Here is a 27,268-nt window from a genome sequence, read left to right as displayed (position 1 = left end):
GGCACGACTATCCTACAATGCTTGTAATTACAGCACTTGAGAGGGTGGAACAAGATTGCTACAAGTTTGAGGCTAGCCTGGGCTATCATATCAAGACTTGTCTCAAATCCCTCTCATCTAACAAGTTATCCTGAACTCTCATGTTACCTATTAAGAGGGAATTTATCCTTTAATACGCTTAACTTCATAAATTTCTAATATTGTACTTTAAAAGTGGTACCTATATCTGGTGAAATAGTTTTTTGCAACAATCAGCTTGAAATTATTAGTGTGAGCAGGATTTCCCTTCAATCCCAGCTACAGCAAAAATTTAACACTCTGAGGGTTTACACTTCTGTCAACCACATTTTAGTGGTGGCCCTTGTTCAGACTGACAATTAAATTAATATCAAATAAATTCTTCCATGTGTCCTCCATTTCTGCTCTTCAACTCAAATTCAAAAAGTCATGTTTGTCACAGCTTGCATTATAACATGACCATTTATCACTGGGTTATTAAGATACTGCTTGGTTCCCATCTGTGCTTTAGTCAGCATACTCACAGGCTGTATCTGAACACTTTTCATTCCCATAGATAAACTCCATTTAAAACACTGATGATAGTTTTTGAAAGAAATTATTGTTACTTTTCTATTTTGTTTTCAAGAATTTGTTGATACCATCACTCCCTGGAGTGGTCATGTGATCAATATTCAGAGTTGTACTCCATGGGTATTGCTCACTTATATACATCCTTCCTGCCTTGTTGGAATTTTGAATTTTCTTCTCTCTATCTTCAGACTTACTTAGGATAGGCTTATGGTTTGAGCCATAGTGTGACATTTTCCCTCTCTCTCAGTCTCTCACCATTGCCTCATGAAATGACACCTTGAGGACTGTGTGTGGCCAGCCCATGTGGATTCATTTCTATTTTTTAAATTGTGTCAAAAATATAGATCTCAAAGACAGAAGTGATAGTACAGAGTATGATTCCAACCCTTAAATATTTATTTGTGTGTGATGTGTAGGGAGGGGGCAGAGGACAACTTACAAGAGTCATCATTGTCTCCTATCATGTGGGCCCTGGGGACTGAACTCAGGTCTTCAGGCTTGGCAGCAAGGGCCCTTAAACTCATTGAGCTATCTCTTTAGTCCACAGACAACTCCAGTCTTTCTTGTTTCTCCTTCTGTAGCTGCTGTCATGGGGCCTCTAAAATTCTACTTTCTCCCCATCGTTTGTCCTCCTTGGCTTCCATGTTCTTCCTCATGCTTTCCGTAGTGCTCTCTCTCTCTCTCTCTCTCTCTCTCTCTCTCTCTCTCTCTCTCTCTCTCTCTCTCTCTCTCTCTCCCTCTCCCTCCCTACCCCCCCTCTCTCTCCCTCCCTTTCTCTCTCTCTCTCTCTTTCTCTCCCTCTCCCTCTCTCTCCCTCCCTACCCCCTCTCTCTCTCCCTCCCTTTCTCTCTCTCTCTCTCCCCTCCTTCACCCCTCCCTCCTTCCTTCCCTCCCCCTCTCTCTCTCCCTCCCTCCCTCTCTCTCTCTCTCCCCCTCTCTCTGTCTCTGTCTCTCTCTCTCCTCCTCCCTCTCCCTCCCTCCCTCCCTCCCTCTCTCTCTCTCTCTCTCTCTCTCTCTCTCTCTCTCTCTCTCTCTCTCTCTCTCTCTCTGAGCATTCTTTGAACATGTCTTCTACCTCACTTGCTCCATTTCCCATGATATCCTTTGTGAGATACTCAGCTTCTGCTAACCTCCTTCTCAGCTTGGTGGTCTCATTTATCCATTTCTCTCAATTTTTCTCCTGAACCCATGCTCTGTGTTCTCCTCCTTGGGTGTCCAGTCTAATAGCACAACCACTGCACTGTTTTAAATCTTCACTGAAGTGAATCAGCAAGTGTCTTGGTGAGGGTTAGAATCCTTGACCATTGTGGCAGGGAAAATGGGAGTAGGCAGGCATGACCCTGGCACAGTGACTGAGAGGTTGTATCTGATCTACAGACACAGGGGGTGGGGCTAACTGCAAATAGCATGGAACTTTGAAACCTCAAATCCTGAGCCCAGTGACACACCTCCTCCAACAAGGCCACACCTCCTAATTTTTCCCAAACAGTCCCACCGACTGGGAACCAGCATTTGAATATACAAGTCCATGGAAACAGTTCTTACTCAAACCACCACAACTTTGTAAAATGATGTTGATCTGTACGGTGACTGGCCCCATTGACTCCCCTACCCTCTTCAGAACCACCGTGACTTTCTCTAGATCCCCTGATTTTTGTGCATGCTTACCCATCTAGGTGGAGACTTGGGCTTTGCTGACATATGAACCATATCCAAGACCAGGCAAGGTTCCTGAGAATAACCCTTTACACTTAAACAAAGAGAAAAGAAATGTTCCTTTGTTTTAAATTCGCACATCAAAGGCAGAGAACCACCAGTCTATGGTGAAGCATGGGAGAGATGGAGAAAGGAGCTAACAACAGCGTTCACCCCCACCATGATTTGCCTGAGATAGCCTGCTTCTCTCTCGAATACCCTGCTGTGCTGGCCACAGCCATCCCACCGTCATAGGAGGCCCTCTCAGCAGAAGCCATGTCTGTGGTCCTGAATTCAATCTTCCTCTGCTTTGCTTCCTTCAGGATTGCGCGGATGATCCGCCAGGAAAGAGGCAATGCCCTGCTGGTTGGGGTAGGAGGCACAGGGAAGCAGTCCCTCACCAGACTCGCCGCCCACATATGTGGTTACAAGTGTTTGCAGATCGAACTTAGCCGAGGGTATAATTATGACAGTTTCCATGAAGACCTGAGGAAGCTGTACAAGATGGCTGGTGTGGAAGAAAAAAATATGGTTTTCCTTTTCACAGACACCCAGGTACATATTCAAACAGTGAGCAAGTAGGGTTACAACCCACTGTGAGCCTACTGTGAATACATGGGGTCCACTGTGTTTTGAGAATGGGTAAAGTGTAGAGAATCGTTGCCCTTCCCAGCCTGATGTCCTCCCTTTTTTTTCCTTGTCTTTATAACCCACTGAGTCCATTTAGTTCCACTCACATGTGTATGGATATACAGCCATCTACTGAATCATGGGCAACCTACTTGGGACTGTCCACATGGAAAAAAATGACTCACCCAAACTCATCAGCCATTACAGATCAGTAGGTTCTTAGCAAGGGGTGAGGCTTTGCACACCCTTCCCCATCCATGTTGGAACCGGCTTGAGAGCATGCAGGTCTTATGCAGGTAGCCACAGCTATGGTGAGTCATGGTACAAAGCCACATGGTGTTCATAAGACACCGTTTTGTGGTAGTACTCCCTAAGAGAAGTCAATGTGGCCAACTTTTCCATTGCTTAAAAAGCAAAGGCATTACCATTAAATTCTCCAAAAGGAAGTACTTACAAACCCAAATTAACAAAAGTAAATATTAAACATTACTAAAGTCATTACTAGATGAGAAATAGTTGATATTAATTCACTTTACATGCTAATCTCACGCCTGGTTATGTGATTCGTGAAAATAATTTGCTCCCAGCTGAGGAGAAAAGCTCTAGACCTAAAGATGAATTTGTAATATAAACTAAATTGTCAACAGTTTATGCACATGGAAATGCAAGGCACGTTGTCTCCATGGTGCGTTGCACTCCCCTATCTGTGTTTAAGATGACTGCTCTATAGAGATATGGTTTACTATTTACAACAAAATCACAACTGAATGGAGCAGAATATTTGCTTGTACATATGACTTTGATGGGTAAGGTATTGTGCTAGTTAGTTTTAACTGTCAAATTGACACACTCTAGAGTAACCTGAGGAGTTTCAGTTGAGTAAATCTCTAGAGCAGAGTGGCCTGTGAGACTGTCTGTGAGGGCTCTACCTTGATGATTACTTGATGTGAGAGGATCCAGCCCACTGTGAATGGCACTATTCCCTGAAGAAGCCCACTGAGCATGAGCAAACAAGCAACAAAAATACATTTATCTCTCTCTGCTTTTGGCTACAGATGTTACCTTACTAGCTGCTTTGAATTCCTGCCTTGACTGCACCCTGGCATTGTACTTCGAATAAACCCATTCTTCCCAATATCACTTTTGGTCCAGGGTGTTTTATGACAGCAAGAGCAGTGAAGCCAGAACAGTTGCAAATGTTCTTCAAGAGACCAAACAAGAGAGAAAGATGGAAACCCAATAAAATCACTGTGTTAGGCTTTAGAATGATATCTACAATTTAAGTATCTTTTAAAGGTGGAACTAGTACCTGTAAGTTTTGGAATGAATATTCAATAACTTCTTATAATAACTGTAGCACAATGGACTTACAATGGCCACTCTGCTTTCTCTACAGATCGTCGTGGAAGAGTTCCTGGAAGACATAAATAATATTCTAAATTCAGGTGAAGTGCCTAATTTATTTGAAAAGGATGAGCTGGAGCAGGTTTTAGCAGCCACTCGCCCAAAAGCAAAGGAAGCTGGAATTTCTGAAGGGAACAGAGATGAGGTACCACATTTCAGAATAATTCTATGACTTTCTAAGCAGAGAGTACCTTAGCCTTTTGCTAGCAGCCCACCGTTCACCTATAGGGAGTCCATGGGTAGATTTTTATGTGATTTTCCTGTAGTTCTAAGTATTTTATTTTCTGTGTGTCCATGGAAACACAGATCAGAAATCCTATTGCCCCACAGAGATTACAGTCAGCCCCCCTTATTCTTCTTTGAGTCTGTGCTTGTTAGATACACCTGCAGTGTCTAGCCCGAGGGAGGCTGCAGGCTCAAGCCTAATGCTTTTCATACCCGTGCCCAGCAGCAAGGCCCTGCACAATGAAAACAGAAATGTGTCGTCTCTCTCTGGAACCGCATAGCTGCTACCCACCTCCATGTCTCCAGCACTGTGATTTCATGTGCCCATCCCTCCCTCCTCTCTGCACCTCCTTCCACTTTGAGGCTATTATGCCTGGATAGTTACCATGTCCCTGTGAGAACTGGCTGGATCAGAGATGATAAGCATAATCAGCAAGTCTATGGCAGCTACCTTACATCAGAGGGGATTCATTAGGAAGGTGAGGACCCTCAGGAGGCCAAAGAAAGAGAAGCAGCCTGACTCCTGGGAATGAGTATACAATGTGCACTGTCCTCATTCCATTCCTGTTATGGAAACAACCTGACAGAAGCAGTATGGGAGAGAAGGGGATTTATTTGGCTTATGATTCCAGATTGAAGTCCCTGATAGCAGGAAAGTCAAGGCAGGGACAAGAGCAGACAGAAAACAAAAACAACCCTGCTGCCTGCATGTGTCTGCTCGCCTCTCCCCTACAATTCAGTGCCCAGTCCATAACATGGCATCTCCCACAATGGGCTGAGTCTTCCTAGGTCCGTGAACATGCCCACATCCCAGCCTGATGTGGACAGTCCCTCACTGAGGCTCTTTTCCAGGTTATTCTAGGTTGTGTCAAGTAGATAATTGAAACTAACCATCACACACATTGTGGAGTTCACAGCTATAGAGGCCTAAGCCTCTAGTATGCCACACCTGTTAAACCGGGTAGCTGATAGCCAGTCACTGGGCCCCTGTTATCAGCTGCCAGCCAAAAAGCAGAGTGCCCCCTTCCATGGCACAAAGCACCTGAAATTAGGAGGATTTCCAAAATTAATCTCTCTAGGGCCACACCACTTCTTTCCGGTCTACAGCTGCAAAACTAAACGCCAGGACCCTGCCCTTACTCCTGACTACTCTCTGTCCTACAGCAAAGCCTATGAATCCCTCTCCCCACTTTCATTCAAGTCAGATACAGTGCTCGAGCTGCAATGGAGACTGCAAACCACCTTTTTTCTTTCCTTGGGATACGAGGCATTGACCTGGGGTTTAACACACAGTAGATAAGTCACTGAACTCTAGTACTCCATTTTTATAGTTAGATCAATTTCCCATTGTGACCTTGAACTTACTCTGTAGTTCAGGCTGGCTGTGAACTTGTAATCCTCTTACCTCAGCGTCCCGAGTAGCTGGGATTACAGGACTGAACCACCACCAGGTCTACCTCAGGCTGTCATTTTTAATATTTCCAGACTGCATGCATGTCTTGGTTACTTTCTTGTTGCTGTGATAAACATGCCTAACAAAAGTAACTTAACGTCGGCATGGTTTATTCCAGCCCACAGTTCAGGGGTACAATCTATCATGGGTACAGCCCATCATAGCAAGGAAGTCATGGTCCCAAGAACTTGAAGCGATTGGACACATCACATCCACAACCGGAAAGCAGAGAAATAAATGTGTGCACGTTAGAGCACAGCTCCTTTCTCTACGTTATAAAGTCCAGAATCCCCTGCCTAGGAAATGGCCCCACCCAGAATTAAGATGATTCTTCCCACATCAAGTAATGTGACCAAGATAACCCCTCACAGGCATCCTCCGGGCAGGTCTAGATTTTGTGACCACTCTGAGTGTTGATGCTGACAATTTGTTTATACATGCTAATTGTCTTCGATGATAGTATCCTCCCTTATTTTCCTTGCTGCTTCCTCCTTATTTTAAATTGCAAACTGACCTTCGCTGCCAGGTGTTTCAATATTTCATCAGCAAAGTGCGACAGAAGCTGCACATCGTCCTCTGCATGAGTCCCGTTGGCGAGGCCTTCAGGTCCCGATGCCGGATGTTTCCCTCCCTGGTGAACTGCTGCACCATTGACTGGTTTGTCCAGGTTGGTGACACCAGGACACCTCTTCAAGAAGACAGATTTGCTTGTTCGGGGCTACCACACTGTCTGAGCACAGCTCGTGATACATGTGTTAGTTTAAAGGTCTCTGGGAAGTTACTCAGACATAGGGTGGAGGTGATGGCCACAACCAAGAGAAAACGCAGTTTGTAAAGGAAGGAGAGGCCCCTGACACTGGAGTCATTGTGATCCTGGCAAGAGCTGTTTGAGTGCGTGGTCTGGGAGAGTCTGCAAAAGAGAAGAGGCTGAGTGGGAGAGATGGCTCAGCGGTTAAGAGCACTAGCTGTTCTTCCAGAGGACCCAGGTCTGATTCCCAGCACCCACACGGTTGCTAAAATATGTCTGTAATACCAGTTGCAGAAGATCTAACTACCTCTTCTGGCCTCCAAGGGCACACGTGTGGTGCTCAGACATACATGCAGGCCAAATACCAGTGCACATAAAAATAAATAAGTCTCAACAAAAGGGATCAGAGACAGTGGGTATAAGCAACAATCCCAGGAAGTTTTCCCAGAGGAAACAGAAAGACAGGAGTAAGGGCTAGAAGGGTACAAAGAAGCCAGAAAAATCCTGTCTTTAAATTTATTACATTATTTATTTAGGGGACAGGTGTATGCTACAACACTCACATGGAGGTCAGACGCCATCTTGCTGGAGTCAGTTCTCTCCTTCTGTCATGTGGGTCCAGAGGTCAAACCCAGATTGGCAGGCTTGGTAGCAACCGCCTTTACCTCCTGATCCATCTCTTTTGAATGGCAATTTCAAACTCTATCTGGGTTGACCAAAATGACCCAGGAAGAGAAATACACAGATATAACACTAAACTCATGGAACTAATGTCATTGAATATCGGTGAAGCATTGGGTGTAGTTGTCATGGAAGAATCTGTGCTCTAGGTGCTAAGAGGGGAGGGTGAGGGGCACAGGTGCCAATGGGAATGTGGGGGGGGGGCGGTAAGAGCTCACTGAAGTTTTGCTTGCTTCTGGCCTTTTTATTCCTGTGGGAAGCAAAATAATCAACTGGAAGTAACACAAAGGGAAACTGTAAGTCTTGGAAATGGTATACAAAGCACAAGACTACAAAACTGATGCATTAGCAAAGGCAGAAGCACTTCTGGGCGTCACTGGGGGCTACTTGTCACGAATGGAAAGTGAAGCAAGCCAAGTACAGTGCTTGTAACCCAGCACTAGGGCGGCTAAAAACAGAAGGATTGCTTTTCATTCAAGGGCCGCCTGGGCCACAGAGTCAGAGACCCTGGCTCAAAAAATAAGCAGCCCTCAGGGAATGTGACAGAGGATAGGGATTCTCTCCAGCAGTACTCAGCCACCCAGCAGCAGCAGAGTAAATCAGGGTCCAATTTGACTAAGGGTCAGGGGAGCTTTAAATGAGAGAGATGGGATTGAGTTGGGGATCTATGTTGGACTGTGACCACACTGACAGACCTGACCCCACAAACTGTGTGTTACAGCAAAGACCAGAGGTCCTTGTAATCTGTATCATTCCATGCATGGAATTCCAAAGATAACCAGTCATTCCTTCATCTAACCAGCCAATGCTTAGCAGCAACTTCTATGTGCTTGACACTGTTTCTGGGGGCCAACTGGTCCTCAAATGCACACCTGAGTCCCTGGTGTAGTGATGTTCATGAAGCCCCAAAGGCAGGAGTAGGAGTAGACTGGGTGAAAGGAAGGACTAGACAAGGACCAGTCCCAGACAAATACTTGTTCTTAATTGTTGAGTGGCGTGTTGTGAAAATGAGCAACAGATTTTTTTTGATGCCCTCTTTATTTACAGTGGCCCAGAGAAGCGCTTCTGTCTGTATCAAGGACGTTTTTCTCAGCTGTTGACACTGGAAATGAGGACCTGAGAGAAAAGCTTTCCCTCATGTGTGTGAACGTGCATCTGAGCGTCTCCCAAATGGCAGATCGCTACTATAATGAGCTGCGCAGGCGCTACTACACCACACCCACCTCCTACCTGGAGCTCATCAACCTCTGCCTGACCATGCTCACTGAGAAAAGGAAGCAGTTAGTTTCAGTATGTTTTTTCTTGTCCATAAAAACAATTTGTCTTTTGGCTTAAAGCCAAAGCTTGGGGAGGGGGTTGAATAAAAGGTCTATGTGCCTGACTTAATCCAAATGCTAAGCAATTACTCTACCACTGAGCTACATTCCCCTCTATCTTCAGAGTCATCTTCAAACCAAACCATATTCTTCACAACCTATAATGACACACGCAAAAAAAAAAGGTCTTCTTGTGATGGTGCAAGGACCTCCCCTTCCTGAATATTTATGTTTTCCTCCCCCTTCCTGAATATTTGTTTTCCTTCTTTCATGTATGTACGTTGTTGGTGAGATAGAATAAAGACAAGACAAAAGAACAGAAGTCAAGCAGAGATCTCTCCATCTCTGTAGAAGAAAACTTTTTGATAAGCAATTGAGATGTGTTTTGAATGCTCTAACACATACTGATGGTCAGCACCAAGACCAAGGACTTTACTGCCACATATTCTCCATGCCAACAGAACTCTGCCTCTTATATCACAGTCTTAAGCCTGTTCTGGAGATCTGTAAACTTGAATAAAAGATAACCCTAAACTTGGAGCAATACACATGTCTATAATCCCAGCACATGAGCAACAGAGCAGGAGAATCGAAGTTCATGGCCATCCGCAGCTACATAGTGAACTTGAGGTTAGCCTGGGCTACATGAGATCTCATAAGAGCAAAAAGAAACACAGAATTTCTTCTTAACTTCTTAACTTAGAAAACAAACTTTAGAAATACTTGTAGCTCCTACTTGGTTTGCTGTGAAATTAAATAAGACTGCAAAAGAAAAAGAAAACAAATACACAGAACACAGTTTTCAGGAGTTCTTTTTTTTTTTTTTTTTTTTTTTGGTTTTTACGAGACAGGGTTTCTCTGTATTATTTTGGAGGCTGTCAGTCCAGCCTAGCCTCGAACTCACAGAGATCCGCCTGCCTCTGCCTCCCTGGTGCTGGGATTAAAGGCGTGTACCACCACCGCCCGGCTTCAGGAGTTCTTAAATTATGACCTGGCCTGACATGTGAGGTGCCCAGAAACAGTGGCTGTCTTCCTCCTCACCATGGAGCCATTAACATGATCCAAAATGCAAACATTTTAGACACAGAAAATGGAAGCCTTCTCTACTTATATATTTAAAACACTTTTCAGGTGTCCTACCTTATAAAACATATGACTTACAACTAGCCCAACAGTCACCTTGACTTCTATCCATTTGAAATGATCTTTTTGCTGCACCTTCAAACCAGTGCCTCCTCTTTCTTCCAGAGGAGTCTCCTGTACTGTGTATCACCTCTGCAATCCTAGACAAGGGTTTTCACCCCTGAAAAGTAAGATTCAGATGCAGCAATCAGAGCCCAGTTCTCAGGGCTCTGTCTCCCTAGGCTCTCAACAAGCTCCCAACATAAAGGCCTCCAGGGGTTCCTGTCTGAACTTGTCTCTAACTTTCAACATGCTACCATGAAGAATAAAAATAACAGACTTTGCTCCCTTCTTTCAGTAAGCCAAATGATTCTGGCTACAGCTGTAGCCAGAGGGTTGGATCCAAACACGTGGCCAATGATGTGGCCCATTCCTAGATTGGTACTGCCTATAGAGGTTTCCCTGCTTGCAATAGGTTCACAACTTGAAGTGTTAACACAGTGATGTGATGATTCTGTAGGTATAAAACTTAACGTATAAATAATGAATGACAGCCATCTACAGCTTATAACACTGCTGTGAATGTTTTTGTTGTCCCTTAGGCACGGGATCGAGTGAAGAATGGTCTCACCAAGCTATTGGAAACAAACATATTAGTGGATAGAATGAAATTAGAACTTTCAGCTTTAGAGCCTGTGCTACTGCAAAAATCACAAGACGTTGAAGCCCTGATGGAAAAACTAGTGGTGGATCAAGAAAGTGCTGATCAGGTATTCAGGGCTATGGGAATGGCCGCATGGGCAAGGCCTCAGCTGGCACCTCAGCAATTGCATAAGATAAGTGTATCATTTTTCTCACTACTATGACCAAACATCTGGCAGAAAGCGTTTGCTTGAGCTAACAGTTTGAGGGAGTATGGTCCATCATGGCTTCAGGCTTATGGGGCAGTTGGTCACAGTGTATCTACAATCAAGAAGCAGACATAGGTGGACACATAGGTGTTCGGCTTGCCTTCTCCTTTTTACTCAGTCTAAGACCCTACCCAACTCCAGCTCATAGAATGGTGTCGCCCACATTCAGGGTGGCCTTCCCTGCTCAGTTAAACCTTTTGGAAACAACTCTATAGACACTATGCCAGTTGATTTTATCACAAAACAAGAAGGTAGACAAAATATAGCTCCCTCTCACTGCTGGTCTAACACAAAGGAGAAATACAGGTCGTTATCCTGGCTCTTCAAACACAAGTCAGATGTCTCTTATCAGAAATACTTAGCACAAGAAGTGTTTTTGGATTTTCTAGATTTTGGAATATCCGCATAAATAGGAAATAGACAACATATGTTGTTAGTTGTTTTTACTCTTTTGACTCTTACTCTTTTGAGGGGCACACTGGGCTTGTTATTACTTATAAATGCCAGCTTTGGTTGGTTAAGCTTGTTTCTAGCCAGCTTTTCTTAACTTAATTATCCCATCTAACTTTTGCCTCTGGGCTTTTCTCTTTCTGTATTCTGTTTCTTTCTTTACTTCTTACTCCATGGCTTGCTATGTAGCTGGGTGGCTAGCCCCTGATGCCCTCCTCCCTTTCTCACTCCTAGATCTTCTCCCAGATTTCTCTTCCTATTTATTCTCTCTGCCTGCTAGCCTTGCCTATCCTTTCTCCTGCCTTACTGTTGGCTGTTCGGCTCTTTATTAGACCAATCAGGTTTTTAGACAGGCAAAGTAATAGAGTTAAACAAATGCAACATAAAAGAATGCAACACATCTTTGCATCCTTAAACATACGTTCCACAGCATAAACAAATGAAACACATCTTAAAATAATATTCTACAACATGAAATTCAAACCTAAGTACAAGTCCATTCAACTTATCTACACTTTATAAACATCATGTTACAGCAACTAAGTACAATGGTGTTAGCTGCCTGAACTCAACTGTAGCTGTCATGTGAGGTTAAGGGTGGAATTGCCAGCTTGTGGCAGTATTTGGTGCTCTAAACGTTTCAGACTTCAGATTTTTTTGTTTAACTTAAGGATGCTCAAGCCTTAATGAGACCTCTTAAGCAACCTTGATCCTGTGGTTAGGTCCGAAGTGTTGTGCAAGAAGATGAAGCAATAGCAAAAGTGAAAGCTGAAGAGACTCAAGCAATAGCTGATGATGCCCAGAGAGACCTTGAGGAAGCACTCCCTGCCCTTGATGCTGCCAATAAAGCGCTGGATTCCTTAGATAAAGCAGATATATCAGAAATCAGAGTCTTCACAAAGCCCCCTGATTTGGTCATGACTGTGATGGAAGCCATCTCCATCCTCTTAAATGCCAAGTGAGTCATTCAGAATATCCTGTGAGATCTTCCTTTAATGTATTTTCTCCATTTTCATATTTTCCTACATGTATATGCATTCTATTCTCTAACCACCTCTCTTTGGTCTGATTGGTCATTCAACAAACATTTTATTCCATGTCTACTTTATGATGGATAGTGGGAGATATAAAGCTATTGTCTATGGTATGCAGGTAGTTGGGGACAAAGATATGAGCAGCATAGATGGAAGTTTCTGTCCTGCCCTATCCTGCAGCTGTATAGTCCCAAATAAACACACAGAGGCTTATATTGATTATAAACTGGTTGGCCTATCACCCAAGCTTATTACTAACAAGTTCTTACAACTTAAATTAACCCGTAATTGTTATCTATGCCTAGCCACGTGGCGTGGTGCCTTTTCTCAGTGAGGCATTCTCGTCTTGCTTGCTCTGCATCTGTCTGGTGACTCACTCTCTGCCATTCCTCCTCCCAGAATTCTCTTGTCCTAGTCTGGGAGCCCCACCTATACTTCCTGCCTGGCTGCTGGCCAATCAGCATTTTATTACACCAATATGAGTGACAAGTCTTTACAGTGTCCCCCATCAGAGCAGCATTTTTTTCCAAAGAAGAAGATGCTCATTTGTAATATGGGGCCTTGGCAAGAGGTTGGGGACCCATGATTTTCATGGAATGGTAGGGAGTTAAGCAGACAGGCAGTAATATCTTCATGAAAGATCATGTATATGTTATGCCAAGCAGATTTTCTCTTTGTGGGATTTAGTTTCCTAATTTTCTTTTAAAATGCCCCTTTTTAAAGTTCATATACATATATGAAGTGTGTGTGTGTGTGTGTGTGTGTGTGTGTGTGTGTGTCCCTTTCTGGGTAAAACTAAGCAGTCTGGAATACCCCCACCACCACCAGATGTTTCAACTGACCCTTAGGCTACATGGTCAGACTAGGGGCCCTAGGCAAAACACAGGTAAACATGTGCAAAGGGGAACCTAAGAACCACTGAACGTTTCTTTTACCTAATCAGAATTTCTTAGAAATATCAATACACAACCTGGTCTAGAGAGCAAGTTCCAATAAAACCAGGCCTACACAGAGAAACCCTGTCCTGAAAAAAAAGAAAGAAAGTAATAAATATCAGTATGACAAAAACTCAAAAGAACATGTTTGTTTGACCAAGAGATACAAAGTCTAATAGAAGGCGATTTTAAAGACATCCTAGCGAGAGAGTTTAAAAATCAAAGTTGAGGCAAAGAAGATAGAATGTAAGTGCTATAGTGTTTTTAAAATAAAAACTATAACTTCAGGGCAGGAGATATAGCTCAGTAGTTAAAAGCACCTGCTGCTCTTTCAGAGGACCTGAGTTCAGTTCCCAGCACCCACATCAGCTGGCTCACACCCACCTGTAACTCCAGTTCCATGGGATCCCATGTCTCTTTTGACCTTCACAGCCATTACACTCAGATGTTGTGTATTTCCATACACAACACACACAGAAATATATGCACATCGTTAAAAATAAAAACAATCCTTATTAAAAAGAACAATGCCATTAACTCACAGTGGTCTGTCTTTCAGGCCCGACTGGCCAACAGCAAAGCAACTTCTTGGTGACTCTAACTTCCTCAGAAGGCTTTTAGAATACGATAAGGAAAACATAAAGCCTCAGATATTGGCAAAGCTTCAAAGGTACATCAACAATCCTGACTTCGTGCCTGAGAAGGTGGAAAAAGTGTCCAAAGCCTGTAAATCCATGTGCATGTGGGTGAGAGCCATGGATCTGTATTCTCGGGTGGTCAAGGAAGTCGAGCCGAAGAGACAGAAGCTCCGAGCTGCCCAGGTACATGATCCACACTGGGGTGTTTTATAGAACAGAAGGCCAGGACCAAGCATCATTCATACCCTGTGGGAGGCTGCTCTGATCCTTTTGTGTGCAGTGTGATAGTGACTGCAGTCTTGAAAGTAGCTCACTTTTAACAATAGCAGGCACATTTTTCTCCCAGAAGTGTTCTCTAAAGTCAGCCTATTGTAGAATAAGAAAGTGGATCTTGAGTAGGTTTATCTCCTTAATGTCAGCGGAAAGGGAACTATGTCTGTGATGCTTGTGAAGTTTCTGATGGCCTCTTGTGTTGTGGTGGTGTCATGTCAGGTGCGAGAACCACCAAACCCACAATCAGACATAAGGTCCTCAGTCTTCCCAAGAAGATCAAAGAGTGAACTGTCTGTGGGGCAAGTTACCAAAGCCAAGGGTATCAATCAGGGCTGAGCAAAACTTTCCTTGGCATACCCAGATAGTGCTCTAGTGCTGTGAAAACCTCTACAGAACCATCCAATACATAAACAATGTGTGCGTCAACAAGCGCGGTGGGTTCCAGCATCACTTTATGATGGACACTGTCATTCAACCTCACACAAGTACCACGCCTCCAACTGTCCTTCTTTTGATTTTTTTCCTAGTATGACAAATTATGAAAACCTTAGAGGCTGGGATGTGACTCAGTGAGAAGGTTGCCTTCTGCACCCAAGGCTCTGAGTTAAGTCCTTAGCACACTGAAGAAAGAGAACCAGGAATGGGAGGAAAGAAGTCCCGGTCTAGCCCACAGCATGTACGGGAACCAACAGGAGTTCACCACTGCTGGGGGAGGGAGGAGCACTTACCCACTGGCACGGTGCCCATGGTCCTGTAAACAACCCTGATGAAACTCATCCGGTTATTAAAAGCAAAAGGCATGAAAGAGGAAGGGAGGCTAGCTGGAAAGAGAAGGGGACTTGGGAAGAGTGGGGGGGCACAAAAGAGGGTGATGGGAAGCGAATGTGATAAATATTCATTATAAACATATATGAAAATGTTACAATGAAGCCCATTATGTATAACTCATTTTTTTTAAATAAGCAATAGGGTAGTTGTGATCTGCAAGCCTTAGTTGGTAGACTTCCGATACAGAGAACTAGTTAGGAAATACTAGTCTCCATCATACATGAATATTCTATTTGTTTTATAATTTAAAAATCCCAATCCATTATGATAACTACTACATCTGTTTCTCTATTCATTTTATGATTTATTTTGTTGGCCACTGTTCTGGTTCTTTGTTTGTTTGATTAGAATCCTATATTCTACTTTATAGAGAGGAGTGGAGCTCATGCAGCCTAGGCTGGCCTTAAACTTGCTGTGTGGATTTCTGACCCTCTTGCCTCTACCTCCCAGGTGATGAGATTACAGGTGTGCACCACCATGCCTGGTTTTATCCAGCACTGGGGATCAAACCCAGGGCTTCACACACACTCCACTAGTATCCTATCGGCCAAGTTACACCCCCTAGCCCAAGCTATGCAAAATGGAAGTGTTTGGGAACATATAAAAAAAAGAATATAAATTGTATTCTAAATCAATTTTATACCTAGGCAAATCAGTCTTTGTGGGACCCATTTGCTTGCTTGCTTTTGCTAGGCCGAGCTTGACATTACAATGGCTACCCTGAAAGAAAAGCAAGCGTTGCTGAAGCAAGTGGAAGAGCAAATAAAGACTTTGCAAGACGAGTACGACAAAGGCGTGAACGAGAAAGAAAGTCTGGGTAAGAGACTCATGACTTATTTTGGAGAGGAAAGGCCTGCTTTTCAAAAGGAGGGGGGTTTTCGGAGAGTCAGAGCATAGCTTTCAAAATACCTTATTTTATTTTTGATTATGTTTACACGTGTGGGTCTGTGTGTAGGTATAAGCACATGAGTGCAGTACCTGCAGGAGCCAGGAGGCGGCATCAGATGCCCCCAAAGCCAGAGTTGTGGGCCGTTTGACGTGGGTGCTGGGAACCGCACTCAAGTCCTTTACAAGAGCAGTGAGCACTCTTAACTGCTGAGCCAGCCGTCTCTCTGGCTCCCAGATCGGCTTTAACTTCACCTGTAAGGTGTACTTCCACTGTCCTTCTTTGATGAGCTTTCTAGTACCAGATGAGAAGGATGCAGATGCTGTATAAATTCACCATCTTACATGCAAAAGGCTTCTTAGAGCATTTACGTCATAACTGTAAAGAACAGGTGACTTTTGTCTAGACAATAAACGCTGCACACCCACAGAGATCATTGTCTTCAGCCAGAGCAAGCGCACACAGGAAATTCTTGGCATGGGAGAGGTTAGCTTTGGCCCTGAAATGAACACATATGAGGAACTGCTGTGAAATTTTGTCAAGATGAGTTGACATCATTAGCATTGTAACACTAGCTTCTTTGGAAACCAAAGCAAATCAATCAACATTTCATAATTTGGAAAACGTTGACTAATGTGGCCGATGTTCTCAAAACTATCCAGCGAAGAACATGGCCCTGACCAAAGCACGCCTGGTACGTGCTGGAAAGCTGACGGCTGCATTAGAAGATGAGCAGGTTCGGTGGGAAGAAAGCATTGACAAATTCCAGGAGGAGATAGCGAACATCGTTGGCAATGTGTTTATAGCAGCAGCCTGCGTCGCTTATTATGGGGCTTTCACAGCCCAGTACAGGCAGCTGGTGAGTAAGACTGCTGTGTGCAGAATGGTAAGAAGCTGGTGGGATTGGTGGGGTCTGGGGGACCCATTTTCTTAGGTTTAGATGAAATTCCTCCATTATGACAGTTCATCAGGGCAGAAATATTTATAATATTTTCACAGAGAGAGAGGACAGAGAGAGAGAGAGAGAGAGAGAGAGAGAGAGAGAGAGAGAGAGAGAGAGAGAGAGAGAGAGAGAGAGAGAGAGAGAGAGAGAGAGAGAGAGAGAGAGAGAGAGGAGAGAGAGAGAGGAGAGGGCCCTTCACCTCTCCTGTTGGCTCGTGGATACCTACACCTAGGCTTCCAATAAGTTATTTCTTATTTCTCCCTTTCCTCCTTCTATATTGTAAAGCTATCCATCATTTAACACAATAAACTGGGGAACAAGAGGGATACAGTAAGGTCCCTACCTTTATGTCAGAAATGGCATCTAAAGTTAGCAGAGATGCGGATTTGTGAAGAGGCAGCACAGGCACCCAGGGCTTGAGGAAGAGACGAGAAGGAACAAGACACTGGATAATTGTGTTTTCTGGGGCTTTTTGTCTTTAATGTGTACACACAGACACACACACACACATATACACTTTAACAGAGCATAAATATTCTGTCTACATGCACTTTGCAGAGAACTAAATTGCCAGGAAGAATTGCATAGTCACTTTTTGTGAAATAAATTCCTTAAAATGTTCACCTTTGTAAGCAGTAGAGCATGGTCTAAGAGCCAACCAGACTCAGAAAGTGCTCGGGAGTCCTCTGGTTCAGTGTGAATGGTCCTTTGTTGGGGAGGGAGAAGACAGTTCCGTATCATGCAGTAGTGCTCACAGCCATCGTGAGAACTCATTCTTCTTCACATGAGAAAACTGAAGTCCACACCGGAGATAGCATGCCTGATGTCACAGCTAATGTTCTGACTGTTCTGGCATTAGATCCATGGTTTTAAGTCACATCCTTTTTCCTTGTCTGCTATGGAAATGGTTAGTTCATAACTCTCCCAGCCACCGGCTTCCTGCTGCTATCCATCATATATTGAATATTCCTCCTTATACAGCTTATAGAGTGCTGGATTGAGTCCTGCCTGGTCCTGGATATCCCGATTGACCCTGCCTTCAGTCTCATTAACACTCTGGGAGATCCCTACGAAATCCGGCAGTGGAACACAGACGGACTGCCCAGAGACTTGATATCAACTGAAAATGGCATTTTGGTTACTCAGGGGAGAAGGTGGCCTTTGATGATTGATCCCCAAGATCAGGTGTGTAACAAACACTCATGATAGAGTGGCCCACTGCTGAATGTTTACCTGCCTGTGATAACACGTATGAGAGCATTTTAACAGAATCAAAGGACTGTGGAGACTTAGACCAAGGGAGCTGAGACACCTTGTACTCAGAGTCCACCTTACAGAAGTGTCCAGTTTTGTGAAAAGTGAGAAGGGACCTGCACAAGAGCTCACCTTTCTTCATTCTGACTCATTCTGTTTAGAAGGCTGGCCTTTAGTTTTCCATTTTCTCTTGGGGAGCATATAAATTGACAGAAATAAGTGATCATGAATCCCTTTATCCTAAAAACCCTGAGGAATCAGGGTGAAGCCAGAAGAGATGGAATTGGAGGCAAGCCTGCCTTCAATTTATACACCTCTGCTGTCTGGCTTCCTAAAGGCTAAATGGGGATTAGAACAGGAAGTCACAGAACCCAAGTGCTGGAAGCCTGGGCTTTCCTAGGCAGTCCTTTTCTTCCTTTGTTTTAAATTTGAACACGAAAAGGAATCTCAAACATTGGACTTCAAAGATGTTTTTATTGGGAAGAAGAATTTTTGTTTTATTTGGGTTTTTTTTTTTACATCTCCAGTTTAGCTAAGCAACATCTCTAAGTTCTTTTCTAGAAACTTCCTCCTTTCCTTTGTTTCACTCGGAAGCAAAGGCCTTCTGTGTGCTTTCTTTCACAGGCTAACCGCTGGATAAGAAACAAAGAAAGCAAGAGTGGGCTAAAGATCATTAAGCTTACGGACAACAATTTCTTACGGACACTGGAAAATTCCATCCGGCTGGGTTTACCTGTCTTACTGGAAGAGGTTCGTTTTTTTTTTTTACTTTGCCTTCTCATATCTTGAATGCTGTACAGGCCAACAGACCACATCTGCACCTGTGAAGGACACCAGTCAAGTCCATTTTCAACTTGGTCAAACCAGTTGCTACTCAAGTAGTACATTCTCAGATGAGCTGGAATCTGTTGGTTGAAGGAATTTTCACCCCATTATTTTGTAGCTGAGAGTCTCTACTTTCCAACACTGCTCATTTCCAGGCCTCACTGTAGGTCTTAGAGGATGGAAAATTCAAAGCAGTCATGACAGTAAGAACCTCTGTCTACATACATGCTGCACACTAATGATGAGCCATGAACCATTCCAGTAGATGTAATCATTATTTCTACTTGAGTATAAGGTCAGATTAAATTGATGACTAATAAAAATGAACTTTTTGGAGACAAGTCTCATATATACAGGCTGGTCCCAAACCTACTATGTAGCCAAATCTTAGCTTGAACATAAATCTATTTGCCTCTATCTCCTGAATGCTGGGATTGCAGATTGTGCCATCAAAGCTGGTTTCTACAGTGCTAGGGCTAGAATTTGGGACTTTGGGCATGCTGTATAAACACTCTACCAACTGAGTTACATTCCCGGGCCCCAGAAGGGTGACTCATTGAGTTAAAATGTTCTACTGTGAGATTTACCACTCCAAAAGTAATGTTGCTTACATTGTTCACTCATTCCACAAGCATCTGAGAACAAACTGCAAACAATATAAACAGAGTTCCCGTCTTCAATAGCTCATAGACTCTCTGGAGACAAAGATAGTAAACAAAGAAAGAAAAGAAGTGAGGGGGAGGAAGAGATCTTTCGAGCAAAATATTTAAAGGAGCAATCAGGGTACAGAGACAACCAATAAGAGCAGACATACTATCCCCTTCTAGTTTCATCCTCTCACTGGATAAAACACTGACAAAAAGCAACTTGAGGAGGAAAGAATTTGTTTGACTTACACTTCCAAGTCACAGTCCGTCACTGAGGAAGGGCAGGGCAGACACCATGAGATCACTGCTTGTTGGCTCCTTCACTGATTGATAGTTTTGTTCATACAGCCCAGAATCACCTTCCCATAGATGGCTGAGCTCTCCAACACCAATCAGTCATCAAGACAGTGTCCTACGGACACACCCACAGGCCAATCTGATCTAGGCAATTCCTCAACTGAGGCTGCTTCCCCTCCGACGACGATGACTCTAGGTTTTGTCAAGTTAAAGTAAAACTAACCAGCCCAGAGCCTAGAGAGGGGAATATTTAAGCTATGATTTCTGTCTGATCGCAACGCAGCAAGAAGGTCTCCCAGACAAGGGGACTCAGGCACCAAGAAGATTGCCTGATGCATATATCTAATTATTCTTTATCAATAAAAACTCAGGAGTCAGATAAGGGGTAAGACCCTGAATGATGAGAAGTGGCTAAGAAGCCCACCAGTGACCTCCTATCTCTGCCATTCCTCCATCTAAAAGACCCTATCTAAGCCCCACCCTACTACTTCCTGTCCCTCTATCTGTCCTCTGGCCTCCAAAACCTCTATGGTAAATTTCGGTCACCTAGTAGCTAGCTCTGCCCTATGATTTGGAGACAATTTTTTTTCAAAATGCAATCAAAATATCACACAACAATTGCCCCATGACCACACTTCGCTTCCCTAATTTGCCATTCCATTTTTTAAAGGAAGAAGGAATAAACAAAAGCATGGTCTGTGACCACTTCAATCCCATGTAGAAGTATCTCTGATACAGCACGTAGGGTGCTCAGAAACGATATAGACCGGGGGTAATTTAGCTGCAGCCCTTGCATGGTAACAAGGATCAATAATAACATGATGTCTTCTCTAACATTCATGGGAATCAAACAGTCAAAATTTGGTTCTCACTCATTAATCTTCACTTCAACCTTACTAGATAGTTACTATTATTATCCTATCTTCTGATGGAGAAACTGAGGCAGTCTTACCTTCTTGGGAAGTCCAAAGTGAGTTACAATACCCCCCATTGGAGCCACATAGAGCACTAGGACCTCGATGCAGCCAAGCTTTGACCAACACAGAGAAGGTACTAGAATGAACCCCAGGCCCTGCCTTGAACCCTGAAGTCATGTGACAGAGGGAAGTCTCTGGAAGACTTTGGCACAGTTAGGATAGTGTCAAGCTACGCTCTCAACCCTGTGTTTACTTTGAGACACAAGAGGTCCCAGGGACTTTCCTCTTTCCCAGCAGAAGGCAAAACCCCTTCCCCTGTGCAGGAGAGCCATTTATCCATAGCAGAGCACACTTGGGAGTCAGGCTCCCAGTCGGTGACAGGACGCTCCAGCTGGGCCTTCCTGCTTTCCAGGCCTTGAAGTCATTACTGCAGTGTCCATTGTTAGATCCTGTCTGCATTTGCTACAGCACTGCTTTCAAACCCATTTATGGGTGTGGCATCAGTTCTGTGTGTCTTAGTATTTTGTGTGGAGGCTAGGGAGGATGTGGGCCGTGTGTTACGCACGCATGTAGTGGCAAAGGGTTGACCTGGGGTGCCTTCCTCCATAAGCCTACACCTTGTTTTTCGAAACAGGGTCTCTCACTAAACCAGGAGGCTACCAATTAAATATGAAATCTTAGATGATCTCAAGGCTGATTATTAACTTGGCTACAACAAATGCATTCCCTTCTTGTGCTCTTATCCTCTTATGCAACTGACAATCAGAAAACATACCTTACCTGTCAGAGGTAAGGTAAGGGCATTAGGAAGCATGTGGTCACTGAGAAAAGCACTTATTCAAAGTAAATCCTGAGGCCCTTAAATGTCACGTCAGTGGCATCCATTTTCAACTCCTTGCTTTTTTTCACCGTTTGTTTCCATTTTTAAGCTCAAAGAAGTCCTGGATCCAGCCCTGGAACCCATCCTTTTAAAACAAACTTTCATCAGTGGAGGAAGACTACTCATCCGCCTTGGAGATTCAGACATCGATTACGACAAGAGTTTCAGGTTTTATATGACAACCAAACTGCCGAATCCACACTACCTGCCTGAGGTGTGTGTGAGCTGCTAGTCTGGGACTTCTCACCCAGCTGAATTATGTATGATGTGTCTCCAGAGCCTGGTGGGTTCCCACCTGCAGGGATCAGCTGGCACCTCTCCTGCTCCCCCTTTTCTCCCTCTGTCACCCCCTTTCCTTTCAGAGAACACAAGTGCCCCCACCCAGTCAGTCTCACAGCCCATGTCCCATGCTCCCAAATAAAATCATCACCTACTGGAGAACTCTAGTGACTGGGTGAATTTAGAGAATTGTTGGCTAGAGTTTCAGTAACTGTCGTTAGACACAGTAGGAAGTATTATCTTTTTCCTTCCCCTTGCCATTGATTTATCCAAATGAAGTCTGAATATTATGGGAGTATACTAATAGTTTCTCATAAAAAACACTACGATGAGATGAAAGAAGTAAAGCAACTCATTTTATTACAAACAAAGCCTTTTAACAAAGACATTATATGGAAGTCACTACATATAACTGGTTTTATTACCTCGTTCAGTCCCCATAGATAACCTATGAATTCTTTATAACTATCAGAAATGAACGTTTGACCCAGATGAAAGGCTTGCCCAACATCATGCAACCACTAAAGGGGGCAGCTGAAACTGCAACCTAAGGTGTTGACTCTGCACTGATACTGCTGTCACTTTCTGTCTCATGGGTCCTTAAACTATCATATAGGATCCTGGGGTAGGGGGAGAGAGACAAGATTACCACTGGCAGAGAAAATCATGAATGGAATTCTGAAATCACTGAATTTTGAAAGCCACATTACCCTTGGTGAAGGTGGGTAGGCATGTGCATCATCAGACTTGAGATGCCCCTTCTTGGATAACAGGGAATCCCAGCTGCATAAAGAAAGCCCATCTCGTCATACCAGCTGCGCTTTGGCACTCACGTGCTCCATGCTTCTCTTCCAGGTGTGCATTAAAGTCACCATCATCAATTTCACTGTAACTAAATCGGGTCTGGAGGATCAGCTGCTGAGGTAACCAAGAAGAGGTGGCGGGGTGGTGGGGGGAGTTTGAGAAGCTGGGTGATGGTCACGGGTTTACAAGGGCTTTTGCAATTTATTTTTTACATTTAATCGTGTGCATGCATGTTTGTCTCTGTGTATCTGCACTTGAGTGCAGGTACCTTCAGAGGCCAGAAGATGGCATCAGACCCCATAGAGCTGGAGTTACAGAAAGTTATAAGCCACCCACTGAGGGTTCTGAGCATAAAACTCAGGTCTTCTGTAAGAGCAGTATACATTCTTAACCACTGAGACATCTTTCTAGCCATTGTTTTGAAGTTTTGACAGAGAAAAACAAATAATAAAATAAACCTCAAAAAAAGATATATTGGTCGTTATCAAATTCACCACTAAACAGAAGGTCTTTTTTAAATGCGATCAAACTGCAAGCTCTATCTGTAGTATTATTTTAGCAATATATAATTGAACTCACTCCATGTCTATATACACATAAACATACATCTAAAGATTTTATTGTTATAGTTTATATTTATCACGTTATATATTTACATTATTGTATACGGTGCTTTATTATTTTATTATAATATCTGCTGCAGATGCATGTGTTGTGTGCCTCTCTTACAACACCACTCAAAGGACAAACACAGGAGTTGGTGCTCTCTCTCCACTACATGGGTTCCAGGGATTGAACTCAAGTCACCGGACTCAGCAGCAAGCACCTTTAACTGCTGAGCCATCCCAATGGCCCATCCAGAGGAAGGGCTTTAGAAGGATGCCTTTCAAACCCTGGCTGTCCATAAAGAGGTCTGGAGATAGAGATGGGGCCTTTCAAACCCTGGCTACCCCTAAGGAGGGCATCACATGTGGAGATGGAACAGACAAAACAGAACTTATATCTTTTCCTCTTTTGCTTTGTTATAAGAATAGGTTCATATAGTGTTTACATACAAGAATTGCTTCTTTGAGACGGTAAGGTTTCAAAACCTCCTGTGTCCACATTTTTTTTACTCCTGTATAAAGTGTTCTGCTTCCTTTTTTTTTTTTTTGGCTTTGCATAGATGAGAGTTAGTGAATAAAACTGAGTGATTAGGCTGGGAAACTGGTTCCCTTCAAATAAGTAGATGCTGTGAGAACTATGGTGGAGAATATATCTCTGACATAAAAGATACAGAATCAGAACTGACATTTAGGGCTAGGGAGACAGCTCAGTCCATAGAGTGTTTGATGGACACGCATAGGGACCTGAACTCAGTGGCTTATTTATTTATTTAGTTGGGAGTATCATATGCACTGAACCATGGAGCACACGGAGAAGCCAGTGTTAGTAATCTCTTCCTTATGTGTATTCTAGGAATTGAGCTCAGGTCATCAGCCTGGTACTACAATCCTTTACCTATAAGCCATCTCTGGGGCCCCTGGGACCTCAGTTCCATTCCCAGAACTCACATAAAGAGTCAGTTGTGGTGGCCCGTGCTCATAATCCCAGCACTGGGAAGATAGAGACAGGCTCCAGGCCAATGAGGAGCACCACCAGAGGTCATCATTTGCATACACACACACACACACACACACACACATACACACACACATAGCAAGTAAATAGACACATATAAAAATAAATAAGTGACTGGCATGCAGTTCTCGGGAGAGTCATCAGGTCAGCCCAGCAACCCGGGGTGTTGTGCTTTCAGATTCAGCTACGTAGTGCTCCCGAATACTCAGAATAAATAAATAAATAAATAAATAAATAAATAAATAAATAAATAACCAGTTATACACAGGGAAGGAAACAGCAGTGACTTAGTGGAGCTGACAAAGTCTTAATCCAGCTCTTTCAACTTCGGTTCTAGCGATGTGGTGCGGCTTGAAAAACCTGAGCTGGAGGAACAGAGAATCAAGCTCATCGTGAGGATCAATAGTGATAAAAACCAGCTAAAATCTATTGAAGACAAAATCCTGAAACTGCTGTTTACATCTGAAGGGAATATTCTGGATAATGAAGAACTCATCGATACACTCCAGGACTCAAAGGCAAGTGACAGTCTCAATGTTTGCAGAGAGCATGCTCATCATGACAGTGTAGGGCTGTCCCGGCATTCCAGAGGCTGAGGCAGGAGCATCAAAAATTGAATGCCAACCTGAACCATAGTGAATTGCAGAGTATCCTGGGTTATGTAAGGAAACTCAGTCTCAAGACAAGAAATGTGTGCCTTCAAAAGTCATAGTTTAGGGGTCTGGGTGGCTCCCTGGTGGCATGAAGGACCTGCTATTCCAAGGGGCCCAGGTTTGAATTGCAGCAACCACATGGTGACTTAACAACCATCTGTAACGCCTGTTCCAGGGGATCCAGCGCCCTCTTCTGGCATCTGCCAGCAATGCACACAGGTGGTATACAGACACACATGCAGGCAAAACACTCATAAAATAAAAATAAAATGAAAACTTTAATAATTCATAGCTTCAGCATCTAAGGGTCATATATGGTATTCAAAACAGCAGTAGACCATCTGTAAGCTGCTAGGAACACACATAGAGTGCCTACCTCTCAGGCATCCTCGCCAACCAAAAAAGAACAGAGAAAACTGAAGACCACCAACTCTCTTGTCTATTCAGCATTCTAGAAATAAAGATTGTGAAGAATCAGGGGAAAATAGAAATGGAAAGCCATTGTCACCTCCTCTGGGAAGTCTGCCTAGTGGTTGCAGCTCGAGTGAGTCTCCTCCTCATTCTCCCAAGCCTCTATCACAGCCTTGCTACTGCTTACCTTAAGTGGTAGTTAGAGGGTCCATGCCCTACCCCTTTGATAGGTGGGTGAGTTCTGTGCAGTGGGGATCTGTGAGTAGCTTATCCTAACATCTCTAAGAATTAGGTATGGTGGTCACATACCTGGTGTCAGTAGAAACCTGTGAATGCTGTGATGAGGTTTTACATTAATTAGCATGTAATCCTGGAATGATAATTTCACAAACTTAAAGAGTTTTCAGAAGTGTGTGCAAGGACCACAGCCCATAAAGTGATTCTCATTGCTTCACAGAGAGCGATTTAGTAGAAGAAACAAAACTGCCTTTGAGCCTTTGCCAAGATATGAGCACATCATGGTCTTTGTGTTAGTTGATGTTAAAAAGTGTCTACTGATCTCACTCTAGTCCAGGGGTGAGCGCTTGCTCAGAGCATTCACAGAACTGAGTCTCTCCCGTCAAGTGCTCTATGCTGAACTCCACCCCAGACCCTCCTCGAGGCTTCTGAAACTATCGACTGTCCTTCCTAACTTCAGGGTCATCTCAGTCAGAATAATGTCACTAGGTCCAGAGCCTTTCACTGCATCTTTACTTTAATGTCCCCCTAGTACAGTCACTGACTAACACCATCCTCATTTCTTTTTGTTTAATTTTTTTCCTAGATGGGGTTTCTTTGTGCAGTCCCGGCTGTCCTGGAACTGTAGACCAGGCTGGCCTCAAACTGGAAGATCTGCCTGCCTCTGGCTCCCGAGTGCTGGGATTACAGGCGTTGGCCTGGCTTTATCCATGTTTCCTTCCTAGACTAGACTGGATGCATTTTTCAGAAACAGACCCCTGAGAACTTGTTGTGTGTTTATTCAGATCACTTCGGGTGCCATTAAAACCAGACTGAAGGAGGCAGAGTCCACGGAGCTGATGATCAACGTGGCTCGGGAGAAGTACCGCCCAGTGGCCACACAGGGGTCTGTGATGTACTTCGTCATCGCCAGCCTCTCAGAGATCGACCCCATGTATCAGTATTCGCTCAAGTATTTTAAACAGGTGACTGCCTTGTTGTTATGGCTTCCCCTCTGAGACCGGGTTGTTTCATGCCTCTGGTAAGCCATGAATCAAGAGTAGGGATAAAATCCTATAGGACTTGGGTTGCGGACACAGAGTTCAAGAGTGGTCCCACGCACCAGATCGCCTAAGGAGTCCAGTGCCCACTGTGTGCAGAGTGCTGTAGAGGAAGAGGAGGGCTAAGCTTGGCAAGACCCATTTTCTCTCTGCTTCCTCAACTAACTAGCTTGCTTGCTTTCCCTCCGGTCTGCCTGCCGCTTGTTGTAAGAATCTCTTTAGGGCAGCAATCCTCAACCAGTAGGTCGAGACCCCTCCAGAGGTTCAAACAACCCTTTCACAGGGATTGCCCACGACCTCAGAAAACACAGGTATTTATATCACAATTCATAACAGTAGCACACTTACAGTTATGAAGTAGCAACGAAAATTCTATGATTGGGGTCACGACAACATGGGGAACTGTACTAAAAAGGTCCCAGCATTAGAAAGTTCGAGAACCACCGCTTTGGGGGTTAGGGAGATGGAACAGTGGTTTAAGTGCCGCCTACTCAAGAATGAAGACTGCAGCAGATGCCAGGTGGCACCTCCTGTAATCCCAGCCCCCGAAGGCAGGGATGGGATCCCCAGAGCGAGCTGGCTAGCAACATTAGCCATATCGGTGAGTGCTGGGTTTGATTAAAGACCCTGTCTTAATAAGA

The 27,268-nt window shown here is 43.9% G+C and overlaps 1 protein-coding gene across 1 annotated transcript in view; it reads left to right on the top strand.

Moving 5' to 3' along the window:
* The window catches only part of Dnah6 (dynein axonemal heavy chain 6), a 186,264-nt gene that overhangs the window by 112,116 nt on the left and 46,880 nt on the right, over positions 1-27,268 (top strand). The window contains exons 46-60 of the mRNA XM_005078273.4: positions 2,610-2,841; positions 4,313-4,465; positions 6,525-6,665; positions 8,475-8,717; positions 10,468-10,635; positions 11,949-12,184; positions 13,755-14,016; positions 15,628-15,751; positions 16,483-16,679; positions 17,745-17,948; positions 18,642-18,767; positions 21,633-21,797; positions 22,718-22,785; positions 24,624-24,804; positions 26,373-26,552. Coding sequence (XP_005078330.1) covers positions 2,610-2,841; positions 4,313-4,465; positions 6,525-6,665; positions 8,475-8,717; positions 10,468-10,635; positions 11,949-12,184; positions 13,755-14,016; positions 15,628-15,751; positions 16,483-16,679; positions 17,745-17,948; positions 18,642-18,767; positions 21,633-21,797; positions 22,718-22,785; positions 24,624-24,804; positions 26,373-26,552 — 2,680 coding nt within the window. The remainder of the gene's footprint in view (positions 1-2,609; positions 2,842-4,312; positions 4,466-6,524; positions 6,666-8,474; positions 8,718-10,467; positions 10,636-11,948; positions 12,185-13,754; positions 14,017-15,627; positions 15,752-16,482; positions 16,680-17,744; positions 17,949-18,641; positions 18,768-21,632; positions 21,798-22,717; positions 22,786-24,623; positions 24,805-26,372; positions 26,553-27,268) is intronic.

The sequence above is a fragment of the Mesocricetus auratus genome, unplaced genomic scaffold, assembly GCF_017639785.1.
Source record: "Mesocricetus auratus isolate SY011 unplaced genomic scaffold, BCM_Maur_2.0 Super-Scaffold_100676, whole genome shotgun sequence".
Taxonomy (NCBI): Eukaryota; Metazoa; Chordata; class Mammalia; order Rodentia; family Cricetidae; genus Mesocricetus; species Mesocricetus auratus.
The sequence above is the reverse complement of the archived record's forward strand: the minus strand, read 5'-3'. Positions and strand labels throughout refer to the sequence as shown.